The 16882-nt window shown below is 44.7% G+C and overlaps 1 protein-coding gene across 3 annotated transcripts in view; it reads right to left on the minus strand.

Annotated features, from left to right (window-relative positions):
* The window catches only part of bnc2 (basonuclin zinc finger protein 2), a gene marked incomplete at its 3' end in the record, with an annotated part of 158720 nt that overhangs the window by 88276 nt on the left and 53562 nt on the right, over positions 1 to 16882 (minus strand). Inside the window, exons 1-2 of one of the 3 annotated variants that reach the window (XM_083983466.1) lie at positions 5240 to 5254; positions 2268 to 2390 (exon numbers count right to left, since the gene is read on the minus strand). In XM_083983466.1, coding sequence (XP_083839592.1) covers positions 2268 to 2372 — 105 coding nt within the window. In that variant the 5' untranslated portion in view covers positions 2373 to 2390; positions 5240 to 5254. Of the gene's footprint in view, positions 1 to 2267; positions 2670 to 3759; positions 3778 to 5239; positions 5255 to 16882 lie in introns of those variants that run through there. The other 2 variants (XM_083983465.1, XM_083983467.1) reach the window with 2 other exon arrangements.

Genomic DNA, 16882 nt, shown 5'->3' on the forward strand with positions numbered 1-16882 from the left:
GCAGAAACACGGCGCAGAGCTGTTTTGCGTCTCTATCGATCAGATGGAAATATAATTTGGCTCCTATATAAAATATAAATAAAATAAAACACCGCGTCCCGTGTGCCACCTTGTTGATCTTGAAGGGAGAGTAAGAGAGAGAGAGAGAAAGAGAGAGAAAGAAAGAGGGGAGATTTTGAAACACAAGCCCATAACCCATTTCTCTCCTCTCAACACCCCAGGGTGCGCCAGCCTCGGCAAACACAAAGTCATTATCGGTTAGATTCCAATAAGGCGAGTCTGTCAAGGAACAAGGCTTCCTTCGGAGAATTTATGTCATGCCTACTAAACATGGGAAGATGTCTTCTAAGTGGTGCGAGGAAGGATAAATAACAGCGAGTCCCACAGCTGATTATATTGAAACAACGGTGCGCATTTGTAAAAAAGGATTGGGGGGGATGCAAAACGTGGGGTCCCAGCAGATGCTGAGCGCAGGGGCCCATCCACCTGCTCCTGCACCGAGAGAGGAAGAGGAGCGCTCTCCTCCTCCTCTTCCTCCCTCTCCTCCTCCTTGTCCTTCTCCTCTCTGGATACAGCGCACCCATCTCTTCCAAATCACTTATCAATCGCTAGTAAGATTTTTTTTTCTTTAGGAGAATTTCAGAAAAGGGGGGTAAATAGGAGGCTGCATGACAATGACCGGGATACGATTCATTTGAAATGCTGTAAATCTGATATATTTCATTTAAGGAAAAAAAACACACACACACAAAACAATCTCGGGAAAAGCTGTTTTAAAATGTGCTATTCCCAAAAGTTACACCGGAGCATGTTTTAGTCTCAACACATCAGTTTCACCTCCACGATTGGACCTCTGGGATTTGGAGGGAAAAAAAGGAAAGAAAGGAAGGAAGAGACTGAACACGCTCGAAAAGTGCGGGCAATGTGACAGAGTAAGTTTCTCGTCGTTTACAACACAGACTCACGGCGAAGCTGTTGCGCAAGAGCCGCAATGGCCTGAGTGCGTAACAGCGTGTGCATGGTACGGAGCGCCTGCAGGTCCCGCTATGATCAACTGCTGCCTAACAACCATCCTCTATCTTTACTGTTCCCCCCTCACACATGTGCGCGCGAACGGACACACACTCACGCACGCACACACTAACACACACACATACACACAAACTTGACTCCCAGTCCTCTTCCCACCACTCCTTACCTGACATTTATCTGACCAAACCACAACCTCTCCTCTACCTCCCTGCCTTTTAAAAAGTAACTCTTCTAAATGGGGTTCTACTTTTTCGTTAAAAATAAGAAAATAATAAAATAACATAAAATAAGTAAAAAAGCATCAAAACAAGAGTAACATCCACGATAACAGGCGAGAAATGTCGGGAGGAAATGTGGACTTTTCCTCAGCCGATGGATCATCATTACTTTTTCCAGGGGAGCTTGTGTTCGTTCGCGGCTCCTCTGCTGTTCTGTAGCCGCGCAAGGGGCTTCCTGCCTCGGCCACATGAAGTCAATTAGCCGGTCCCAGAGGGGTGCCCCTTCCCAAGTCTTTATCGGCACCGAGGTTACCAAAACACTGCTATTGCTTGCTTTTAAACTCCACACCGCTCATAGACCAATTAACGGAGACTTAAGCATGTAAGTAACGAATCCAGACAGGGATAATCCATCAAATGGTGAGATAAATGCTTTATCTGGTAGTGGTCGAATTTCTTTTTTCTTTTCTTTTCTTTTCTTTTTTTTTTTTTTGCATTAAAATGTGTGTTTTTACAAATACACCAAAATCTGCTGTTTGGGGTTATTTTAGAGGGAAGGAAATGACTCATGCATTGAATTAGTTAAATTAGAAGGAACACACACAGAGGCTGGAAACACTTTTCAGGCATGGTGTGTGTAAAACAACAGCTCCAAAACACACACACACACACACAAACATCAAATCTGATATATTATAAAAGTGGTTGCAAAAAAAATGCAATTGCATGTAAGAATTCCTCAATTTGAAATATAACAAACCAGACACTGTCCACAATCACAACCATATCACACAAATTACACATACACACACAGCTCCTGGCACACATACAAACACTCTGTTTTTTCCACATAACACACCAATAGATAGTAAGAAACACAACAAGCAAATGTGTAAACGTACACCACTGGAGGAAAAAATAAATAAAAGTTTGGTGGCTGGTTGTACAGTAGACTGACAACAGTGGAGGAGAGAAGAGAAGGGGAGGCAGACATGGAGAGGATGAGGGCTGACGTACCTGCTGGGACATTCTGTAGAGGAGGTTGCTGTCAGTGCTCTGCTGCTGCCATGTCCCCATGAAGCCCGGCTGCTCAGCACTAGGCGGTCTGGTGCTGAACTGCATGGAGCTTTCGCCTGCTCCCTCAGCGCTGCTGCTAACGATGCTAATGCCACCCAGACCACTTCTGCTGCTGCTGCTGGAGGTGGAGGTGGAGGTGGTGGTGGCGGCGGTGGTGGTGGTGCTGCTGCTGCTGTTGCTACTGTGGCTACTGGAAGGGATGCTCGTGTAAACACCAGCAGTGCCGTTGGGTCCGTTTGCCTTGGCTGAAGGTGGCCTGGCCGGTTCTGGGTCTGTGCTGCTGGGCTCTGGTGGGACTGTGTCGCACTCGCTGCCTCTCACATCCAACTCTGCCTCTTTGGACTTAGACAGAGAGAGGGAGAGACAGAGAGAGGGAGGGCAGGAGGGATGTGGGAGTGTGAAGGAGGAGAGAAGAGAAAAAAGTCAGTGAAGGTGGGTTCTTTTGGGGTCGTGTTGCCATTTTTCTTTTTTTGTGTGCGTCTCACACCGGTCCTGCTTCTTGAAGAGGATAGCAAGGAGAGGGGGGTCAATGAGGGAGTAGATGTGTGTGTGTGTGTGTGAGGTTTCTTGGCAGCTCTGGTGGCGGAGGAGTGTGTGTGAGTGAGTGTGTGTGGAGTTAATTCTTGTGAAGAGAGAGAAAGAGAGAGGGCTCGAGGTGAATTTCCTTGGGGCCTCGTCTTTGGACAGGGCAAGATGAGCAGAGCACTGGGGGGGCAAGGAGGGATGAGGAGAAGGACGGAGGTGAGGAGGGGGCTGATGAGAAGGTGAGCAAGGATGGAGTAAAACAAAAAAAAAGGAGGAGGAGGAGGAGAAGGGGGGTGGTTGTGGGAATTAGTGAGGAGGGGTGCATGATGTTGCCTGGCCTCACTTTTGCTCTCTCTCTCTCTTTTTTGTTTTTTTTGCTGTAATCCATCTGTCAGTCAATTTGTACTTGAACATGAACTCACCACACACTTACATGCAAACACACACAATGGTGAAACACATGTTCACCTACATGCACAACATGCAAACGTCCACACAGTGACATACTGTCAAATTAATTCAAAAAGAAAAGTAGCAAAGGAAAAGTTAAAGAAGCTGCCATCAGCTCCTTCAACACTGAACATAAGGATAAAAACAAACCTGTGTAATTGTGTCATCAGTGATGTCTTTTCCTAATAACAAGCAAGTCTTCAAGAAAATAAAAAAACCAACATTGGTATCCGTAGTAAAAGAAAAAAAACTATACGCAAACAACTGAACGCGAAACGTAAATAAATACTTTCAAAATAAAAGGTGATCGTAAAGCGTCTTTAAAAAAAACTGTGTTTAAAAAAAAGTCACGCTGTCTTTTTTTCTTTTTAAAGCTTCTTCAACACAAAACAAGTCCCGTAAACAGCTCCGTGCAAAGCAAACAGCTGAGCCGATAAGACGCATGAATGTCTCTTACCATCAATTCTGTGTCTGTCCCAGCAAAGTGAAGATGAGGTGTGGGAGTGAGCCACCAGCTATCCAGCTCTCCCTGCCTCCCGCTCCTCTCTCTCTCTCTCTGACTCTCTCTCTCTCTCTCTCTCTCTCTCTCTCGCTCTGTGATTGTGTCCCTCTCTCCACGTCCGTGCCGCCGCCTGTCCTCTCTCTCTCTTTTCCTCTCTCTCTCTCTCTCTGACTCCTGTGCTTCTTCGCCGCAGCCGCTGAGGAACTGAACTGAGCGTGTTTGTGTGTGTGAGTGCGCGCAAGAGAGAGAAGGAGCGAGAGCATGTGAGAGCGAGCAAGTGTGTGTGTGAGTGAGTGTGTGTGTGTATGAGAGAGGAAGAGACGGTGACTCTCTGAGCGAGTTGAGCCGGAGTGTGTGTGTGTTTGTGTGTGTGTATATCTATGTGTGTCGGGGTCGGTACAGGCTCAACTGAGTCAACTGTGCCGCTAAGATGCTCAATGACATCGCGCCGCACGTTTCCTCTCTCTCTGTCTTTCTCTATCTATCTCTCTCTCTCTCTCTCTCTCTCTCTCTCTCTCAGACACACACACACACCTCTGCTAGGGGCAGGAAGGTGGGGGCAAGCGCCATCACAGAGCAAGAGAAGGGAGGGAGGGAGACAAGGAGGAGGAGGGGGCGTTTGTCCCTCTGCCTTATTACCATTTGCGCTGCGAGCGGCCGGTATGTCTCAGAGCAACTTAGTTCTCCTGTGGGACCGTCCCAGCACACACACACACGCACAGAAACACACACGCACACTCAAGCACGATGTTTAGCAAAAGAGCTCAGTTTCTACCTCGGAAGGTAAAAAACAAAAAACAATTTCACAAGAAGCATCACTCAGACCCAAGTATTACCAAGTAGGCTATTCTTTTTTTTTTTAGCTGTTTTTTTTTTTTTTTTATTGAAAATGCAGCATGGTAGCTGCTTTGATCAAGCTGAAAATGGATCCATTTCTGATTTGTAGGGGAGCCTAATTGTCAAAAGAAAAACACTCACAAAAAAACAAAAGCAAAATATCAATAGACTTGTTATATCACTGAAAAAATCTGGTGCCTTTGTTTGATTTTCACCCACTCTAATGAAAGACTAATGGAACGCAGGCAATCTGCCACCAGCATGCACAACACACACACACACACACACACACACAGACAGAGGAACCCCCCCCCCCCCCCCCTCCACCACCACCACCACCTCTGCGGAGGCTCTCAGATTTTAATTAAGAAAAAAATGAGGAAGAGGTTCCATTTTAGCCAAATTGGTCCCCACAGCAGCAAAGGTAAGGGAATAAAATGAGGGATGGAGGAGTAAAGGGAGGCAGACACAGAGAAAAAGACACACAGGAGGATAAGAAAGGAAAAAAAGGAGGAGATCTATGCTTCCTTTGACAGAGCATAGGACATGTCTCAAACAATGAAGACATCCCCCCCTCCACCACCACCACCACCACCACCCCACCTCCTCCTTCTCTTCGTCTTCCCTTTAAACCCCAATCTCCTCTTCTCCTCTCCTCCACCCCACCGTCATTAGAGAAATGACAGACCAGGTGCCTGAGTCCGAGGCGAGAGGGAGATGTCACTGTGATCTCCCCACCGCCGGGGGAACAAAAGAGAAAAGGGGACACGGAGGGAGAACTTCTCTCCTCGGCCGCACATTAACTGGCTTCTGATATATAAAGTCACTTCAAATTTGGTGGTAAATTGCTGCAGACAGCTGCTTGGTTGTCTGTTAAAAGCCTTTTGCACGGTCTCCTAATGGCAGTATACTGTTAACCTTTGCTGAGATTATCACACTGGTCGTTACGGTTACGTACAGGGGGTGTAGGGGCTGGGGAGGGGGAGTTGGGGGTGGAGGGGGGGGGGGGGGTGGACGATGAGCAAGAAGAAAAGTGCACAGTGTCTGTCTTACCACTGTGAAAATGTGCACTTCTGTGTCAAGCTGAATTTACATCTCTTCTTGCTCCTTCCTCCGTTGCCGCCTCCTCTGCCCTGTGTGATATTGTTCTTCCACTTCTTCATCTCTTTACTTCACTCTTCCTTTCTTTTCCTATACCCATCCTCCTCTTCCTCCCCTCCTTCCCCAATCTTTTCTTCACTTATCTTTTGCATAGTGGCCTTCGCCTTGTCAGGAGCCACCAGCAGCCTTGTCGTAAAAGGCGTAATGTGTCACCTCCTGTCCATGTGCTGCCAGCTCCTCTCTTAACAACTTATTGAAAAGGTAATGCATAAGGCTTAGGCTAATTATATTAAGTGACAATTTAGCGGCAGAGGCTCCTTTTTGCTTTCCAGCTCCCGCTTCTCCTCCTCTCTGTCTGTCTGTCTCTCTCTCTCTCTCTTTCCCTCTCTCTCCTGCTCCCTCCCTCTCGTCTGTAAATGTGCTAGTCTGTGGGTTTTTCAAGTGGCACTCAGTGTTTCAAGTCAAGCTGGTGGCTCAGCTTCTGACCTGGCTGGTTAATGGCTGTTATTTGTGGGAGGGAGGAGTGGACTCTGCCAATATTGCTCACTCTCCCCTCTTTTCTTTCTTTCCCTTTTTTTTACGCCTATCTCTTCCTCCCCCCCTCACCCCTCGTTTGCCTCTGCTGATGGTAATGGCCGTGATGACAGAGGAAACGAGAGAGACACACAGAAAGTAAAAAATAAGGAGATGGACAACTTCGGAGGGGGGAAGGAGGAAATAGAAAGATGAAAAAAGCACATGAAGGGCAGAAAAGAGGATGCAGGAGATCCTCAGGCTCCTTTATTAAAACTATTATTGTGCAGGACTTGAGAATTCCCCCCCTCCCTGGGGCAGGGGTCCATGTCGAAGCCCATATAATTAACTAGAGGCTCAGCTACGGATCAATTACCAGACAAGCAAGTGATAGCCGAATCAATGGAAGATCATCAGGCTCGTTATCAGTGTTGCAACTCATTAGAGGAAAAGTGAGGTAGAGAAAGAGAGAGAGCAAAAAAAAAAAGAGAGGAGGGGATGGAGGGATGGGGGAGTTGATGGGGAATGAGGGTGGCTGGGGAGGGCAGGGTTGGTGGCAGTTTGTTAGCCTGGAGGCTGATGTGTGTGTGTTGTATCCCTGCTTAGCTGCCACCGACGGGGCGACGGTGGGAGCTCTGTATGACAGAGCGCAGCCCGCTCTGTAGCAACAGTCACTGAGGCTTGTACGGATCAATACAAGTGTGCGCGTGAGGTTAAAGCTCTGCCATAGCATCCTTATTCCCCAGCGACCGGCGTGCTCAGTCTGGGGTACAATCCTACAACCGGAGCAGTCAGAAAGGGATTGTGACGATGGAAGAGTTGCAGAACAAAGCCTGAATTTCCTCCAACCAAAGCCAGAGGAATAAGTTATCCAAAGATGATAATTAATGTATGAGCTCCTCACCCCCCCTTTACTAGGAACACTACATCAAAAAAACTGACTAGAAAGACTAGAAATTTCAACATGCAATCATTTTCCTCTTCCTTTTTTTTGACATATTTCACTCATCAAAACAAACGCCATACCTGTGGCACTTTTATGAGCATGTGAGTACCGTGTAGGATGAACATCTGCATTTTATGAATGGCAGTCATTAGAGAGGTATGTCACTACTAACATGTGTGATCTGCAGTGCCAGCACGCTTAAAATACCTACAGGATGTGAAGTAATCAATTTCCGGTTACCTGAGATATGGACCGTGGCCTCTGAGTGGAGAAATTGCTGTGTTCTCTATCATTATTAATTTGGATCAAATAATTGCATGCAGATCTTCCACTGTAATCAAGTGAAATTACTCTCTGATATGTATGGCCATTTATAAATGTCCTTTTCCTTCACCCGTTCTCAGACATTTCCTGTACAATGCACGGACCTGAGTAAAAATAAAATCTAGTAATGATGGCTTAAGGCTAGAGCTCGTCTCCTCTGAGTCATCAGTCAGTTAAAGTCCGCTGTCTTGACTTCTGACCTTCCCCAACTGTGGCCTGCGGGTCATGCTGATATCATTTTATAACAAACAGATATATGTATTTACATTGTATGAGTTATGTCATTTTAGATGTACTTTAGCAGTGATATTCAATATATCACTTCACTGATTCAATTGTTTCTTTATTACTCTCCTGTTCTATAACTTTTTAAATAAATATTTTTATACATTTCGTGACAGAACCCAACAGCTATTATGTGTGCAAGTAGTGTGCTTTGAGTACAAATTATTATTCAAATTAGTTACAGGCTGAAATTAGAAAGCATGTTGGATAAAGAGACTATACGTCTCTTTAGACTTTTGACAGTAAGTCACGAATGTATTTTAACAGGCAGCCACATTATTGTGTCCATCAAACCTCTCAGCACTGGCTGTTTGTTTCCCAAACACTGGCATCTAATGGGGCAAATAACCCAGAAATTGGGTGCGACAGCGCTGAGTTGTTAAAACAGTCTCAAGAAAACCAATTCCCTCTCTGCGCTAAGTCTGGAGAGGAAAAGTACCTTGCTTTTTCATTTTCTGTGCAAAATGATAAAACCTGTTCAAGAAACAACACCGAGTACAAAACTGATGCAGAGGTCATCAAGAAGTCGTAATTAAGATGCTTGTCTGCTGTGTTATTTGTCTGGTTTGCTTTTTTATTTTATATGTTTATTTATTTGTTTGTTTTTTTTCCTTGGTTTTTGTTTTTGGAGTGGGGATAATTTTTCATGGAACAAAATCACAGCAGAGAAAAATCCAACTCAAATTGGCCTTTTACACACAAAAAAAGAGGGCAAATGGAAGGACAGAAGCAGGGGCCAGCTAGAGAGAGAGAGAGAGATGAAAGTGGAACAACATAATTTGTGCAGTGATGGTGATTATGTGCTGCAGAAACAAATGATTAAGGGCAGTAGAAAAAGGTTGATGAGTGTCTGTTTGCTGAGGAGGATGCTTCTCGAATGCAGCGAGAAAAAGAGCGCTGGTTCACATGAGGTTGTCATGTGAAAGAGACATCTGGAGTTCATCCTCTCAGCTGTTTTGTCCTTGAAACTTCTTTCCAGATTGAATGCGGGTTTTTGAGGGTTTTTTTTTTTTTTAATCTACTCCATGTTTAAATTATTCGAAATAAACAAAGCAAAAATAAAAGGTTTAACACTGGTGGGAAGTGGCATTTCCAGAGGAGTGAGAGCAGCCTTTGTACACTACAGTAGAGACATAAGCAGGAGCACATGGCTCAGGGCTGGTACTGTCGTTGACCTGATTTATAGTCATACGAAGATGCTCACACACACACACTGAAACAGGCGGTGTGTGTGCGCGCATGTGACAAGGGATGGCGTGTCGATCAGATGGCACAGGGATAGAAGTGTCACTGTTCTGCTACCACTACAGGGCCACAAGACATCATATGACACCGACAGGAACAGCTCTCCACTTGTGATAGCGGGAGAGAGAGAGAGAGATGGGGAGAAAGACGTAGAGAGAGACAGATGAGGGCACCGAAAGGTCTGAGAGAAAAGAGAGGGAGTCACATGATTGTCTGTGTCACTGATCACTGCAATCTGGCCTCCGCTAATAAGTGCACCTTTGTGGAGAAAACCAGAGGCGGAGGGGGAGTCGCCATTGTGGCATCTTCTTTTTGAGTTTCATGAGTTATTTATGGCTTTCAACCGTACGTGGGGCGACAGTGACAAAAAGGTCAAAGTCTTCTAATAACTGTTTGGCAATTCATGACCCAATGAAACATGTTATGTAAAAAAAAAAAAAAAAAAAAAAAAAGGCTTCACAAGTTGGTTTTGTTTTTCTGAGAGAAGAGGACTCTCAGCTCAGGAGGTCAGGAGGAGACTGAATTACAGTTTTATTAGCACAGTGGTGCAAATTGAGCTACACACACCAATACACACAAACAGCACTCACACTTGTGTGTGTGCCGTGTCTACAGTACCTCTGACCCACACACACACACACATGCACATTCTCTCTATGCATGTCGGTAACAGGACAGACACCACCAAACATGCATTAACTGACCAGTGCGTTGTGAATCTCTCTACTAAAGGGGGGGGATCCATTGTCCGAAGGTAACGAGGTTCTCACACCAAGAGTCGGATCTTGAACAGAGCAAGGCCGGTGTGAGAGGGAAGCTGTGTGAGTCATATCCTGATATTCCCACACAGGTTTTTCACAACTTAAATTCAACAAAATTGAATTTTTTTAAAGCCAAATATGAAATAATGAAAATATGAAGAGGAGGCTAAAAGTAGTGGAGGCAGAAGTTGTGATGGGCAACCACATGGCAGTAAAGATAAACAGATAAAAACCATAACGCGGCTGTGTAACTCTTAATCACAGTGGAGGAGAGGATGGAGTCACCAGGTCAGAGTTATTATTGTGACAGTTGACACTAACGTCATTTCGTAGTGGTATGTGCTGCTGCTCTTCGTTCCTTCACACCACCTGGAAAAAAAAAGTGTGTTGGCTCGGGGAAAAGGCTTACACATGAGCCAAGAGGCGTGTGTGTGTGTGTGAAGGAAAGAAAGAAAGAGAAGAAGATGTAGTAGGAGAAGAAAAAGATGAGGTTGAGTTCCATCACTTGCCTAATGACTTGGTTGGTTTCAGGGCATTTCACAGACGTGTATATCAGGGCACCCCGAGGCCATCCCTCGTCTTTTTCTCCGTCTTCTTTCCTCCTCTTTTACTCCACAGTCTCATCCACACTCACACTTGGATAATTCTCTTCTAATCATCTCTAGCTTTTCTCCTCCTCCGCCCTCATTTACTTCCCTGGTGTCTCCCTCCCTCCCCTCTCACTCTGCCTCTTCTCACCTCATCAGACAGGCCTCCACCCCACCTCTCCGCTGCCTCCCATCCCCTCGCTCCTGTCCTCTCTCACTGACCCGTGCTCCCCCCTAGTCACAGGGCGTTGTGTCTCTACCTGCCAGGCTCCCTGACAGCCCCACGTCCCCCCTCACCCCCTGAGAGGAGACCGCCTGCCCATCCGGAACGCTGCCGTGGCAACCCTGGCAGCGCCCCCTCTGCTCTGCACCCCCTCCTCCAACCCCCACCCCAACCCAATCTCCACTAAACTCAGCGCTGAGTTTGACAAAGTCCTTCCCTACAGTCTCTTCCTTCTCTCCTCTCTGTTAACTTCCCTTCTCTCATTAATCTGTTTTTTTTTTTTTTACCCTTCCTCTCTCACGGCCCTTAGATTTTCTCACTTTCTGACCCGACTAATATGTCTTTACCTCTTTTAGCTTTCTGCTCCCTTTGACACTGAAACGCCGTCTCAACCCTGCCGAGGCTCAGATAAAAAGACTGTGGTGATGTCAGTGGTTCTTGATGCGACCTTCGTAAATATTTGCTTGAGGATTGCTGTTTGTTGTGGCGGGACAACACGGAATTGATATAAAATACAGCACCAGAAATAGTAGATTAAATTACCTTATTGGTCCAAAAATAAAACTTTATTTTTATCTGGATATCATGTTTTCAAAAGTAGGATCACGTTGCATTCTGATTTTTTGAATGAAGATAGCAGTCAGTGTAATGCCAGCTCAAACAGAGAGCTTTGCATTATGGGGTTGTTTGTAGCGAGTTGTTCAGCTAGCGAGTTTCTGCATGTCTGTTCGTGATATGTTGTTTTAGAGTTACAGTTCTGACCCTGTGAGAGTGAAAATCAGATCATGTGAATGGGAAAATGATTAGAAGGCACAAGCGTGGGTGACTTTCGACTGGCAAAGTACATGGATTTGCAATGCGCTGCAGTGTGCATGGATTTTACCTCTTCTCACTACCAGCAGTAGGTACTTCATGATTAACTTGATAGCAACATAATTAAAGTTGTAGGACCACTACAGGACAACTGCAACTGGACAGTGTGTTTTTGTTGTTCAACAACTCTGACAAAGCCATTTATCCTCTCTTGCCGACAGCTTTGCAACTTCCCTGTTCAATTGCCATTCACATCATACCAGCCTGTAAATATTTTCAACCCAAAAACAGCAGATTATGTGCCAATTTTCATTGGCTACACTTTATTTCGGTCTATCAGATATATATCAGACCTGACTTGGTAGAAGGTATATACAGTGATATAATTGAACTTGTATCGGGGGGAAGTCCCCAGAAACGTGTATAGTTGCCACAGAGGTGGAAAAAAAAAATCTTTCTTGTAAAAACAAGTTAGAAGTATCTCCTGACATTTGTCCTGGAGAAACTGACCAGAACAAAACACCAGGATACGGGGCTTAAAAAGACAGTCTCAACTACAAGAGAGTGACAGGAGAGTGTGAGACTAGATGAGATACACAAATGTAAGATTTCATTTTGTTTTAAGGGAAGTTTTTCATATCTCTTTCTCCTTGGACTAATAGTATCTACAGGGAAACTTGTCTAGCCTGATCAAGTACTGGTGCAAGCAAAAAATAAAATAAAATAAATGTGGATTTATCAGTCTAATGCTTACTGTATGTCTGGGTATGAGTGTGTATGCAAATGTGTTTTGAGAGAGGTCATCAGTAACCAGCTGTGCATCTGCTCAGCGGTGAGGCAGTGAAGTAATGGGAATCATAAGTTGTACCAGTTAGCCTTTGTGAGTAACAGGGAAGTCCGCGACTGCTTTTGATATAAAAAAAATATAATTTCAATGACCTCACAAAAGCTGAGACGTGTTCCAAAAGAGCTGTGTACCATCTGAGTCCTCTCCGAAAACTAATGATGAGCTGGGAGGGAGGTGGGAACAAAAAACATGTGGGTTACATTAGCCAGGAGAGTCTTTATTTATGGCACACACATGACAAGGAACATAACTGCTAACAACACGACAAACACACAAACACTTGTGACTCTTGCCGGCCAAAATGTGCTCCCAAATAAATGTCACACAAATCATTTTGTGGTAGTAAAACCACTTCGCAAACAAGCAACAAAGTTTTGATTTAGCTCTTCACTTCTGAGGAAAGAATCATTTCAATCCCAAACTTTGGGTTCAATTCTCACTCCCTGCACATCTTTCTTCTCCGTCTTTCTTCTTTATCTTTTTCCGACTGTGAGTACGAAGAGGAGGAAAGTAGGAAGTGCGGCTTCAAAAGTAATATATTTTTCATTTTTAAAGTTCTGCATGTTGTCGGCACCGACCAAACGGTCTGAACATTAAAAAGTCATTTTAGCTTCTCTCCCTGTGAGCCCGTGGAGAGGTTGTAAGTGTAATGCCCATTGCTGCCCTCCAAGTCTCTTGTAATTGAATACGATCCCACAGCCTAGGCAAAAAGTCAGCTTAGTGAATGCAGAAAGAAAAGACAAAAAAAAGAAAATATGAAGAAATGATTATTATTCCACCATCAGGTTTCAATTACAAGGAAGAGGGGGGTTAAGTGAACATCAAGTCATATTAAAGTATATAGGAGGCCACTGGCATTGGGAGACTTTGTTGAAAGCTTTCGTGTATTAACACACATTCTTACACGTGGCCAAGTTACATTATTTGATTATTACAGCCGTAGCCACAGGTTTGGCGTGCGGGCTTTGAGTCCCTGCTCTCGCCTTAGAACCACTTCCATGGAGAACAAGAACCTATTAGTCTGAGAACAGTGATGAGAGAGAAAAGATCTCCTGTCTACATCTGGCATGCACAGAGGCCAGAAACCCAGCTGTGTGTGCGTTGTGTAGGGCACGGGTGTATATTTCATCTTGCATGTCTGTGCTGCATTGCTTTGATGCACAAGACACGTAGAGCAGATTTAAGGACGGAACGGACGCGAGTCCCTGTGTAATGAACCTGCATTGTAAAAATGTAGATTTACTAAACAGTGGCTGCTGTTCATTATCTTCCAGTCACTCATAAATCATCTCCAGCTCCTTTAATTCCCGTCTGTGCATTTATGTTTGCCACGCCACTGTCTTCCTCTCTTTCTCTGGCAGTCAGTCTCTCTCACTTTGTCCTTACACACCACCACACCAGATTCTGTCACCTGTCTCTGCTCGTTCTATCACTCCCCGCGAGGCGGAGGGATGGCCGCCGCATTCCCAGAGGCAAGACATAAAGGGCTGTGAATGGATGGATGGATGGCGAAGGGGGACGAAACCGAAAACTAAATTATTAAGTGACACTTCGCTTCGCTTTGACACACACACATACACACTTCGGCGGCAGGCAAGAGGGTAAACGCATTAGAACAGTTAGCCCCCTGAATGCACCCGACAACTCAGCTACACGTTAACTCGCGTCAAAATCATCAAACCAGGCCTGGGGCTCTTAAAATTTTTACGCTGCTGCTTGAAGGGACGTTGTGGAGCCTGGGAGGCTTTCTGAGAGTGAGTGACCCTGTCATCGCTGCCATAAATAAGTAAATATAGGAGTGGAGTGGCTGAGCGGCGTTGCCACAGAGTTGACAGCACCTATCCACTGTGAGTTTGTGCCCCTGCCTGAACATCAGCAAATAGGTATTTGCACCTGTGCGTATGTGTGTGTGTGTGTGTGTGTGTGTCCTCTCCCTACCTCTGACAAGCTCCGGGGGGGCCTTTGCTCTTGCCACCATCTCCCCAGTTAGAATGTGCCAAAGTGCGCCTTCATTCACTTAAGGTCCACATGGCCTTGATTTCCTGTGGACAAGGCTGGAGCACACTGGGAGAGCTCTGGTCTAATTTGGTTCATAAGGAGACAGGATGAAGGGCCATTTGGCCACCGTGTACCCAGGCTCTGTGTCCAGGTCGAACAGACACTCCATTCTTAGCTCGTAGGCTTGATGCAGGGCTACGCAAGTGGTTAGATGAGCTGAGGTTCTCAATCTCAACCCACCTCCACCAACTAACTCTCCATGTGAAATGTTTTTTTTATACGCCATGGATACTGAGCTTCAAAAACACAGAAACAACCAAAAAAAAAAGAATAAAATATTGAAATAAAATGATCACTCATGTCTGGTGTATCCAATTATGCAGACTGTTTTGGCTCTATTATGTTTTTCAGCCTCTTTGCCTTCAAACCAGGATGATGATGAATAATAATAATTGTTCACAAAGAAGTTCAACATTGTTTCTGGAAAGACATCTTCTGATTTTCTTAAAATTATTTTTTCAAGCTTTCAGCACCATAGCACAAACAAAATTCATTAACCTCCACTGCACTAGAGGAATCTCTGTGTTAGATTTAAAGCCCTGGATGAATATTACCCAAACTTCCCACATGGAAATACAGAGAATGAGAAAATATGTTTTGGATTCATTTATTCTGTAGTTTGGGTGCAGTCACTGAAAGTCCATTCTCACCTTGAAATATGCTTCGCCATGTAAAAATAACTCTATGGACTGAGATAATTTAACATGTTTATAGTATAAATATCAAAATTTCCAGACACACTTTGCCAAACCAACACAATAAGGCAAATTAATATTAATTAAATCCAATTAGATGGTAGAACATCCATGAAATAAATGTATTTGCATTGAAAACAGATGACATTCATATGTCAGTCAATCTCCACAGGGTTTATTTCACATTTGTATATTAATCCATGAGTCATCACCAAACACGGCTGCTGGGTTTGATTTGCAATATTAAAAGTGTTCACTAGCCTGTGAACAATATGGCACTTGCCCTAACAGCACAATGTGACGGCGTAGTGATACTTAAACAACTGTAAAGAGTGTTTGTGGGGCCATAAATGTTCTCACAGTTTGGATAGCGCCGGGATCAGTGTGTGCGTGTGTACGTGCACGTATGTATGTGTCTATTCGTGGGTACGCTCATTGTAAAGCCTGCTAATTGCAGTTGAGACTCCTTTAATTAACACAAAGAGAGGTCTCCAGGGGATGTATGGGCACTGAGAGTGTGTCACGGTTTATATCTAGCCAACCTGTGGGACACAACAGCCTAATCAGAGCCTTTTAAGTTCTGCCATGCTTACACTGGAGGATTAACTGAAGACACACTTTAGTCGCGGAAAATGAGACAATCGAGGATCGCGTTGGTCTGGCTGACAAAACAAGCAAGGCATTAAAAAGGAAAAAACCAAATGTGCGTGGAAAACTAACACTTTGAACTAAGTACACAATAATGCTGACAATAAGAGAGGTGCAGTATTTTAATGTTGTAAAGGCTTTATTTAGCCGGAGAGCCTTGCACAACTGTAAACAACATGGTTGCCCCTGCTGTTGTTGTTTGCAGATTGATGGTTTGTGTATGGCAAAGGGCGCCACAAGAGACATGACACAGGATATGCCTCAATCTTTCTCTCTTCCCTTTGTCCACCCACCTCCATCTTCATTTGCGCACTCGTTTCTCCTCTCTCTTTAAAAATAACTTCCTCTCTTTTTATTATTCCTGCCAATTTGGACAGGAGCCCTGGTCAAAGACAGATTACACTAAGTCGCATATCAAACCTAATCAATCTTCAGCCCCTGGAAGGCATCACTCTCCCAATGAATAATTACAGCAATCCAGTTATGAGATGCCAGTGCCAAAATGTTGCCACCACCATCTTTTAGGATGCTGGAACCCCCTGTGAATTAACCAATGAACTTTGAGGGGGGAAGTTTGCGAGTATGTGTGTGGTCCAGGGAAAGAGAAATAACAGTGGAAAGAAAGACAAGATGAACATCCAGTCGTGACAAGTGCTACTGTTTTTCCTTTGAGAATTAATAAAGTAATTTGAACTGCATTAAATCCAAGTGGCACCTGGGGTATGCAGAGGTTGGAGAGCTGATATGTGGAGAGAATAAGAGCGATCATGAGGATGTTTTGATCCAGGATTTTGTCTGGCAGGGCTGCTGTAGTCAAACTAAGGCCAAACTCAATTTGGCCTTCATACATCTTTAGTACAGCTCTGTCTCACAATAGAAGAAACACACCGCACCGACTTCTGCTGCTAACGCGCACAAACGCACACATACAACAAGATAAAGATGATTAAAAGGAGAGAAAGGGATACGGTTTGAAGAGGAAGAAATAGATAAAAGACGGTAGAGAGAGAGAAGTTGGAGCCGAGTGAATGATGAATGAACGAATCATTGTGTTGGTGAGCAGCGGGGAGAAGATGCTCCAGTCGTACGCTGTCAGTCAGTCATTCAGCTGGCGATACGTGATGTATGAAAGCGTGCGTGTGTCGGACAAGATGAGGTTCTTTCATCAAGAGGCGTGTCGAGTGGAAAATATTGA

Source organism: Trachurus trachurus, assembly GCF_905171665.1.
Source record: "Trachurus trachurus genome assembly, chromosome: 1".
NCBI lineage: Eukaryota > Metazoa > Chordata > Actinopteri > Carangiformes > Carangidae > Trachurus > Trachurus trachurus.